This window comes from Neurospora tetraspora (assembly GCF_033439725.1).
Source record: "Neurospora tetraspora strain CBS 560.94 chromosome Unknown B0H65scaffold_3, whole genome shotgun sequence".
NCBI lineage: Eukaryota > Fungi > Ascomycota > Sordariomycetes > Sordariales > Sordariaceae > Neurospora > Neurospora tetraspora.
The window spans coordinates 2,721,304-2,732,609 of NW_026944385.1; the positions used below are offsets into that span (position 1 = coordinate 2,721,304).

Sequence of the window (11,306 nt, forward strand, 5' to 3'; positions counted from 1 at the left end):
CCGCTTTTTAATTTTACCCTTTAAGATTGACCCCGACGACGGAGAGTATTTTAGTTCCCTCTATTGTAGTATTAGGTAAGCCGACCTTGCTAAGTATTATAATTAGAATAAAGAAGACGATGTGCTTTTCGAGGTTTAGTACGATTTGATTTAGAATAAATTTGAGATTAATATTGATTACTATTTAACCAATTACAATAAGTTTCTATATATTAAAAGTCGTTTAGCTAGTTATCCCTATTGTAATTTAATGTTTTATTTGCGCGAAACCTATTCGGATTAAATTAAAATTTATTTTAGTTTAATGATTTATTTAAAGCGTTAATATTATAACCCTAATTAGGAGGAGAATGCGCTTTAAAATTTTATTAAATTAAGGATGAAAGATAATAATAATTTCGACTGCTTTAAGAATAAATTTATTTGGATAGTTAGCGAGTATTAACGTCCTAAGACCGAGTGGAAGCGGGAATTGTTTTAACGCTTTTTAATTAAATATAAGAAATAAATAGGTGTAAAGTATTGCGATTTATTTATTTCTTTCGAAGTATATTATATAGATTATTTTAGTTTTAGATAAGTATTAAAAATTATTACCGACGAAAATAAAATTACTTAAGTTAAGTAAGAATAATAATTTTAGTAAAAGTAATAAGGGATTCGGTTTTAATATTACTCCTAAATTTATTAGCGGAGGCAGAGGTAGTAGAGGAGGCGCCATTCGTTAGGGTAGCGATTATAAAGAAACTATTGGATTGTTTAACGAAGGTAGATGTTTCCTTTGTAAAGAGAAGGGTTATATTGAATGCGATTGTTTTAAGAAAGAGCGTTTCGATTGTAAACGCCGCGATTATATTGCCGCTATCGTCGACTATTATTTAATTTAGAAGAACGGAAGTGATTAAATAATTTTAATTGTTCTAGCTCCTCTAGCTACTAATAAATAGGGAAATTAATTACTTTAGGTAAATTAGCTTCTTTCCTAGAGGAGGTATCGGTTATAGAGTAATAGAAAAAGGATAGATAGAAATATGAAGGAAAGGAAGGATTTAATTTGATACCCTTTTTGGGAGGGGTACCCTTACTTGTTTAATATATTTTAATCAATAATAAAATCTCTATCTATATTTAATACTTTAATTAATATAAGAGTAAATAATTATTTATTTATTAGTACCGCTTTTGTTAAGAGACTAAAGAAATGATTATTGGTAGAATTTATAAGTAATTTTTTAGTTCGAGGAATTAGCGATTACTAAGGATAAGTGAATTAGAGTATTAAAGAGGTATTTAAAGCCATTTTAAAGATTAAGAACCGAATTACGCTACCCGATTGTTTTATTATAATTAATATAGCGTACGATATTATTATCGGCCGGAAATAGTTCGACCTTTACGATATTAAGGTAAATTGCGCCTACCAGCGTTTATTCGTCCCTTTAGAATAGAAACCGGATTCGGATTAATTAAAGTATTTCGAGGTTTAAAATTTATTAACTTGGTTCAACCACGCTTATTAAAAAGATTTAGAATATTACAACGTATTAATAGTTTGAAAGGATAAGCGACGAACGGACGGTAGGAATAGTAGCCGAACGGTTATACGCTTTACGAATAAATGTATTTTAATTAAACTTATTTTCGACGGATAACTATTCTTTAATTATTATAAGAAGAAAGAAGTTGATTTCGAAACTTAAAATTAATATTACAACGAAGCCCGATAATATTAGAAGGATATCGAAAAACGGATTTTAGAATTGGAAGCCGCTTTAGATTTTAAACCTAAAATAATCCTTATTGCGTCCGCCAATCTCTAATATACCTATAACAACGCCGGCGAATTCGGATATACTTAATTCTATTATTTTTTTTAGAACTTTACTACAATATTTGAAAAGACTAATTTATTAAGTAAAATAGAATCTAATTTAATTAATTTTATTTACTTTATAGTATTGTCTTTAGAATCCGAAGCCCGACCCTATTATCGAAAATAATCCGCCGAAGGAAAATAGAGATTAGATGCTTAAAGTATTTATTGATTGAAGTACAACGGTATAGGCTAGTATAAATATCGTCCTACTTAGATATCTATATTAGATAGAGATCTTTTATACATTTTATTAAGAAGGATAATTAAACTACTTATTTAATTAATATTTTCGAAATTGATCGATTTATTTAGTAAAAACGAATTATTAACGATTTTGTTTAAAAACCGCTCCCCCGCGACGAAAAGGAATTCTATAATAAAATCGAAGTTTTTAATAAATATGATTCGAATACGTTGTTAGAGTACCGACTGTACGATTATAAGATCGAATTCGACAAAAGTTATCAATTAGAGGAATTTGGTTATAGCCTTCTATATAAGATACCCTTTGATAAGTTGGAAGTTATATGTAAATATATTTTTGAGAACTTAATAAAAGGATTTATAGAAGTAAATTCATCCCTTTGGGCCGCGCCCGTCCTATTCGTAAAGAAAGTGGATAATATTTTTCGTGTCTACGTAGACTATCGGAAGCTTAATATTATTATTTTTAAAGATTGTTACTTATTATTATTAATCGAGGAAACTTTCGCTAAAGTAATAAAAGTATAATAGTCTACGAAGATCGATATTTAGCAAGTATTTTACCGGATTTGTATAAAATTAGAAGATAAAGAATTAATTGCCTTCTGTATAAGTATAGGAATTTTTAAATATAAAATATTACTTTTTAACCTTATTAACGGTCCCACTCATTTTTAGAGCTTTATTAATTCTATTTTCGGAGAATACTTGGGCGATTTCTGTACGGTATATATCGACGATATTTTAATTTATTCGGATATTTTCGATGAATATATTGATTATATTAAAAAGGTTTTCCGTCGCTTAAAAGAGGTAAGTTTATAAATAGATTTTAAGAAGTACGAATGCTATATAATTAAAACGAAGTTTTTAGGATTTATTATAAACTAAAATAGTATTTTCGTCGATTTAGAAAAGTAGAGGTTATTAAAGAGTAGGCTGTACCTTCTAATTTAAGAGGAGTTTAATTTTATTTAAGGTTTTATAATTTTTATTGAAAATTTATTAAAAATTACGGTTGCGTAGCGTATCCCCTTACGAATTTAATACGAAAGAAAGAAGTATTTATATAAATTAATAAGTACTAAACTGCTTTCGAAGAGTTTAAAAGATTATTCGTAGAGGCCAGTTATTAAAATATTTCCGTTACGATATTTAAACGAAAGTAGAAACGGACGCTAATAATAGAATATTAGTAAGAGTATTATCCTAACTTTAAGAGGATACGGAAGAATAATATTTAATTATTTTCTTTTTAAAAACAATGTAGGGCGCCGAATATAATTACTTTATTTATGATAAAGAGCTATTCGCTATTATTAGGGCCCTTTAAATACAGTAATTTAAATTCGTCGGCCTTTAATAGAACAAACCGTTTATAAATATTACCGATTATCAAGTATTCGAATATTTTAATATTAAATGCTTCTTTAACTTTTAATAGGTTAGATAAATAAAATTCCTATCCTAATATTATTTCGAAATAATTTACCGACTTAGTACGAAGAATATGGCAATTAATGCGCTTTTTCGTAAATCGGAGGATTTCAAAACCTGAAAGGATAAGAAGAATATATACTATACGTTTTAAATATTTAAGCCTATTAGGGAAGGAGGGGTCGAAGTATCCGTAATTATTTTAATTTCGAGAGATAAGGGTTTTATAAAAGAATTAGTCTTAATTATAATATCAGATAAAGAGGGCTTAGAGTTGAATTCGGTCGAACCGGAAGGATACGAATTGGTAGACGTTCTTATAAAGGCTAACCGCGAAGACGAATTTCTAAAAGAATATTGTATTCGCGCTTATAATTTAGACCCTAATTTTGTAATAGTCATTAATAGATTCTTAATATATTAGGATCGCCTAATTATTTCTAAATTGGATAATTTATATACTTGTATTATCGATAAAGCTTATTCGACGTTAATTACGGCCTACCTAAGGAGAAGTAAAACCCGAGCGATTTTTAAAATATAATATTAGTAGCTATATATAGTTGGAGATATTAATCGCTTTATTAAAAATTATATAGTATATAAGGCTAGTAAAGTTTTTAAGAATAAAATATTGGGTTTCCTTTATTCGATTCCTTTGCTAGCCCGGAAGTGGACGTTTATTGTTATAGATTTTAAGAAAATGTTAAAGGATAAATATAATTTCGATAACGTATTAGTAATAGTCGACCGCTTATTAAAATTATTTTAGGTTACCCTTTATATAGAAAATACTACGGTTTATAACGCTATTCGGATATATTACAAAGAACCTTACTATATTAATAGTATATTAGAGGAAGTGATTTCCGATAGAGGATTATAATTTATATTTATATTTATAGACGAAATATCGAAGTTAATAAAAATAAAGTAAAAACTAGTTATTGTAGGATATAATTAGACGGCGGGTTAAGCGGAGGTTATAAATATTTATATCGATTAACACTTCCGGCCCTTTGTTAATTATTATTAAAACAATTAGTTTGAAGCTATTTTCACCTTAGATGCGGTATAGAATAGCTTTCCCTAAAATAGTGTAGGCCTATTTCCCTACGAAATTATATTCGGATACCTAATAAGGATACTTTTTAATAAAGAAATTTATACTTGAGATCCTAATATTTTCTGGACGGAGTAATTAATTAGGGAGTAAGTATAAAATTATATTTAGTATATATGCAGTTATATTGAATTCGTAAGGGAAATAATATTGAAAATATAGGAATAATAAGGGGTTTAAGTAAATAAAAAATAGAGAGAGCCCGATTTTGAATTAGGGAATAAGGTTATTGTTATTAAATAGTTCTAATTTACGACTATTCGACCTAGTAATAAGTTCAATTTCCCTAATATTCGCAATTATTATAAAATTATTGAGAAAGTAGGGTATTCTTATCGTTTAAAATTATTAAAGAGTTGGAAGGGTATTAATGTTTTTTATATAGATTGTTTATAGAAATACGATAATAATCTATTTTTAGGATAGGTATTCAAATATTCCGGACCGGTTAATACGGACGAAGACAGCGATCCCGAATAAGAAATTAATAAAGTTACAGTTTTTAAGGTAATTAACGGGAAATTCTTCTACTAGGCGGATTAGAGAGGTTAGGATTCTAATTTAAAGTAGTACTTTATTTCCGATTTTAAATATACGCCGAAGGCGCTTTAGGACTTTTATAAAATTAACCCGGAGGCCTCGGGCCCGCCCTAGCAATTAATAAATTGGCTTAACGAAAATACAGAATAGTATAATAATAACGAATATTTTGAGGCGGAGGGATCAAGGCGTTTGTGGCGTATTACGAAAAAGAAATAAATATAATTTATAAAGTTTTATATAATTATCTAATAAAATTAGCGGACGAGTTTTTTGTGTAAGGGGGGGGGGGTGTGATGTAACGGCGCTAGTAGATTGGGTTTGGGTATTATATATAAGGTAGTTTATAAGGTTGTTGGAATGAGGTATATAGAGGTTTTAGGTATAGTATAGATTAGAGGATACGAATTATTTAATTAATTATATTAAAATTAGTTATAGGGTAGACCTTTGTATGTGTAGGGGTTTGTTTTGTAAGTAAAGGGAATGCGAGTAAAGGGATTAGTTGTCGGCGACCCGTATATGGGTCTTACTGTCGCTTGTGCGACTAGGGTATTTATTTATGTTTGTACGCTTGTACCTAGTTCTCTTCCTCTTTTCTTTTCTCTATCTGAAATCTTTTATTATATATGGAATGTTAGCTTTGCCTTCGACTCACCCATACTGTGCCCTTGCAATATTCTAAGAATTTATTTCGATAACTTTATTTTAATATATATAGATAATATACTAGTTATTTCGTTAGGTTCTAAAATAGATTATTTAACCAAAATATATAAAATCGTTAAACATATAATTATCGTTAAATTCTATTGAAATTTTAAGAAATATAAATTCGTAATAAAGAATATTAAATGTTTAGGTTTTATTATTATTATAAGTATTAGTATTTAAACGGACCCGGAAAAGATTAAAACGATTCCTAAATAGGAGGTACCTACGTTTTGGAAAGGGGTACGAAATTTATTTAAATTTCTTAATTATTATTAAATATTCGTTAAAGACTTCTTAGTTATAGGACCGTTAACAACCTTTATAAATTAAGGAGTCCCCTTTAAATAAATCGAATAGTACGATATAACTTTTAAAAAGTTGAAGGAATTATTTATTAAGGCCCCTATTCTTATTTAATAGGATCCTAATCTATTTATTTTCTTAAAAGTAGACTATAGCGGGTATAATTTCGGTAATATCCTTACCTAAGAGAAGGATAAGTAGAAGGCGGCGGTTACTTATTATTCTTAAAAGTTTACCCTTACCGAACGTAATTACCCTATATACAATAAAGAAATACTTACAATTATTAAGTGTATAAAAAAATAGTTTATAAAATTTAAGAATTATAAAAAAATTATTATCATTATTAATTATTAATATCTTAATAAACCATTTCGCCTTAGCGATAACTTTAAACATTTCCTTAATTAAAGGTAATAGGTACCGGTCTACTCCAGTAATAGTATTAAAAATTCTATAATTATAATAAAACCGAAGACCTCCTCCCGGCTTCCTAATAAAAAGAATTAGCGTAACGGTAAATAAATTATTAATACAGATAAAAGCCTTATCGAAAAAATCTTTAAGGGTTTTCTTTAGTACTAGGAGTTCTTCTTATAATATATTATAAGAGTAATTATAAAGGAGAATTGACTCTTTACCGTTTTTCTCTTTCTTAAATTTAATTTTATAGTCGACGCTTAGGCGGTTAGGATTAATCTTATCGGTTTCCTTTTACTTCTTAACGAATAGGTAATTATATATTTCTATAGGGATTATTTTTCGTAATTCTTTATTTATTATACCGACTTTAAATTTGAGGGCCTTTTCAATATTTCGTAGGTTTACTATAAATATTACTAATTCTGCGGCTTACCGGCTGCTCTCCTTCCTAATCGTATTTACTATAACTACGAATATAATTATTAAATAATATACTACTTCTCTAAATTCCTTAGCCTTTAGGGAGAAACTCTTCGGAGAATATCCTAAATACGGAATCCAACAACTAGCTATTCTAGATTAAAATCTATATTTATAAGGGATAGAATAAGCCTTTATAGCGGTCAATTATAATTTCCCTAAAATAATAAAGAATTCCAACTTGGGGACTATATAAATACAAACGATAGATTTATACCTATAAATATCTACCTTAAACTATATAATCCCTTTAATCTCCGCCCCTTCTATTTCTACTAAGGCTCTTCGTACCTATCTTTTAAGTACAAGTATAACGAGAATTTTTAATTTTTCAATAATACTTTTACTAATTATAGTATAGCATTAGCAACCTTTAGTAATAAAAGTATAGAAACGATTTTTATTATTGATAGCGATAGGTATTTTAGTAATATTTATCTCTATAGGTCCTAGGAAGTTCTTAGTTCCCGCTTCCTTACTTAGTATTCTAGAGTATTCCTTTATTTGACTTTGTAAAGGAATTACTCTTTTTCCGACTCTTTAAAAGAAGAATATTTGCTATTATCTTTTAATACGGGTTCTACCTTAGGTTTAATCTTACTAAATTTAATACTAACAAGGGGATATTATACCGATTAATATATATAACTACCGACTATATACCTACTAGCTCCGCAACGGAAATAGAAATTTAAAGTACAACACTTATCTCTTTTATCCTAAGAGACCTATTTAATATACTAAGTATCCTTATTACTAAAGTTGCCCTTTATCTTAATATAACCTATCGTCATATTACTATCTATATTTTTAGGGTATTTAAGGGTAGGGGTAGGGTTGCGTCGGGAAAGGGAATTTTAACGACGACTACTATACCCTTTACTACTACCCCTAATATTACAGAAAATTTTACCAACTTCAAACTTCTACATAATATTTTTTAATTATTCGATATAGAAATCGTAAATTTCGGGTATACAGACTAAAATTAATTAATTATAGAGAGTATTAAATATAGAGGTTTCTAACTAAGCTAATTTAGAATTATTTTCCTAAATAAGGCCTTTAGCTTTCGTAAGGTTCTCTTCGAACGTAAGGAATTAGTCCGATAGGGATTGGTTTTTTCTTTATTATATAGTACGTAAGTAGGTTAGGGCTAATCTTTTCCTATTTTTATTACCGAAGATTAGTTCGAAGTAGTTAAAGAAATCTTCGGGTTTATAGGCACCGTTAATACCACTATAGTATTAAAAAGTTTTTACTTCAATTATTTTATTGCCGGGAAGGCGTTTAATAATATTAGCCAACCCGATTTATTATTAATAATAATTCCCGCCGACTTTTCTTCTTCGTATATAAGGCGTGATCGGGTAATATAGTAATTAAATGTAGAGGGGGTTCCGTCCTGTTTCGGCTAATAGATATTTTTGCGCTTAGAATTATAATAAGGAGCGGCTTCTTATACGGTACCGACTGTGGCGCTCGGGGTAATAATAATAATTATAATAATTATATTAATGTTAAAGGGGTTTTACTAATTTTAACTAGTAAATTGTATATTAAGCGTTATTTTTACTATTTGGGCGAATACGTCGCTAGTAAATAGCGTCTTAGCGAAGTCTTCCTTCTCTTGTACGAAGTGTACGGCTTTTTTCTTTGCAAGTTCTTTTTATTTTATAGCTGCGGCGGCTATAACAGCGGAAAATTCTATAGGAATTCTAGCTACGGCTATTTAAATGGGTAGGCTTTACTACTACTATTGTAGCGGTTATTTGTCCTATTCTATTAGGTTTAGTATAATAGAATTTAATATAACGGGGATAGTACGGTTAATACGGGTATTGGTTGTATAATTTAATTAAGGTTCTATGAAGAAGGAAAGTTCTATCTGAGAGGCGGCTCTACCGGAGATGCGAAGTTTTGATGGGGGCTACATAGGTATAGCTACGGCGCCTCATGACAGCTCTGGTCGATGACTAGAGCGCTACGGCCCGGGCCTTAGCCCCATGACATTAAATATTAATTCTACGGCTAATTAAAATATTGCTTTAAATTAAATTACTACCCCTATACGTAATTAGAAGTTAATATATACGGAATAGAAGACTGGTTATAATAACCCCTTCGTTGTACGTATAGTTATTTTTACTATAGTCCTTATAATAATTCCCGCTATAATTCCCGTTTTAATCGTACAATTTTGATTTACTAATACGTATAAATTAATAATTTCTAATTTTATACTTACTACATACTCGAATATTAATACAAAATTAGCCTTATCCTTTATAAAGATAAGAGAGGATTTCTCTACCCTTTAAAACTTAGTATATATATTTCTTATTTACTTTTAGTCTACTTTTAATTTAACGAAGGTTAAATAAATTTCTATATATATTATAGTCTTAGAAATTGAAATTTAATCCCGCCTTGTAATTGATACGACCTCCGGTCGTACTTTTAATTTTAATACCAATAATATTAATTATAATTTCGGTAATATTTCTTTTTCGAATAAAGGTTAAAATTCGTACCCGCGGCGCCTACAATATAACTTCGACTTCGAACTATATATTAAGGATAAGGGTTATAGGAATAGGGAAAAATAATAATAATAATAATAATAGATGAGGAATTCCTGTTTTGGACTTCGCTTTTTAATTTATTTATATAATAGTTTTAATAATAGAAATAGAAAATCCCGCTCCCCGCTTTAGTTCCGTGATATATATATTATAATTATATATATTAATATATTATTAACTTTATAATAATTCTTCTTCTTCTTCTTTAAACTCTAATTAGACTGCTAGCCTCTATTTTTATAGCTTACTAAATTTAAGCGCCTAATTAAAGAGCTACTCCGCCCCTTCTGTAATATCGAAGAGGGAGTAGAATTCCGTTTTGTTAGATGGCTATTTAGGTTAGAATTTAAAATCAGTTATTTTAAAATAGTTGAATATAAAATATTCGAAAGTTTTTTTACTTACGCTATAGCAGTAATATAGTATTATTACTTCGGGTATATTTCTTTCGAATAGGAAAGAATATAAATTTATCTTCTTAATATATATTTAAATAAAGAGGGAACTTTTAATTTTAAGGAAATAATAGGGGACGGGTTTATTATTAGTACTAAATTAAATATAGCGGCTTAAAGCTCTCTTATTAAAGCTAATATAAAGCTTAATTATATTAAAATTCCTCCCCAGCTTCCGTACCGCGGTAATTGTTTTAATTAACTATTTAGTAATTTAATCCCGCCGTATAACCATTTCTAACTATTTTTCCCTCTCCCTAAGTATTAATTAAATTTATCCTTCGTCTTTAATAATAATATTCTCTACGGGTACCTATCGTTCTACCTATTCCCTCTTCGCTTCCTTATTAACTAATAGTACTATTCTCCTCCTCCGCTACTATTGTATTATCGATCCGATTTAGGCCGCTATTCCTTTTACAAATTCCCTTATATTTACTTTAGTTAATCTTTTTTCGAATACCTTTATTCTTTTATTAAAATAAATACTAAATAAGGGTACGAAAATTTCCGTCTTTAATTAATAAAATATAGTAACCTTATACGTATTTATAATAATGCGGAAGTAATTGGTTTATATAGTAAATAATTATTTAGCCAATCCTTTCGGTTTTTAAAATAATTCTATTAGCGTATAGTAAATTAAAATGCTATAAGCGATAGCATTTCGGATTACCTTCGTATAAATCTCCCGGGCGCAAATTAATTTATAACCCTATATTTTAGCCGCTAACCTAATTAAAGCGTATATTCATATATTGTTTTTTTCATCATAACCTATTTATAAGTTTTATAGGACAATTTCTTATTTAAGACTACGCCGAAGAACCGTACCAATTCCAAAAGTTCTAAATTAAAATCCTTTAGCGCTATAGTTTAAGAATATAATACTTTCGTTTTAATAAAATAAATATATTCCAATTTATTCGCTTCGAATTCTATTCCCCGTTTTTCCGCCTACTCCATATATACCCGCTATACTTCCATTAATTTTATACTATTTTCTTCGGGCGTTTTTAAAACCGTTAAAATATTAATATTATCGGCGAAGCCTACTATCCCGGTACTTTAAACTTTAATCAATATTTTGTAAAATATAGTAATAAAAAGGAGGAAAAGGATAGAAGAAAATAATAATCTTTACGGGACTTCTATAAGGACGTAAA

At 28.7% G+C, this 11,306-nt stretch overlaps 1 protein-coding gene across 1 annotated transcript; it reads left to right on the top strand.

Moving 5' to 3' along the window:
• Nucleotides 1–737: 737 nt before the first annotated feature.
• Nucleotides 738–887, top strand: B0H65DRAFT_423417 (uncharacterized protein; the record flags this gene model as incomplete). The annotated part of the gene is made up of 1 exon (XM_062824456.1): nt 738–887. A coding segment is annotated over one exon (150 nt), but the record flags the coding sequence as incomplete, so codon positions are not given.
• Between the last annotated feature and the right edge of the window lie 10,419 nt (nt 888–11,306).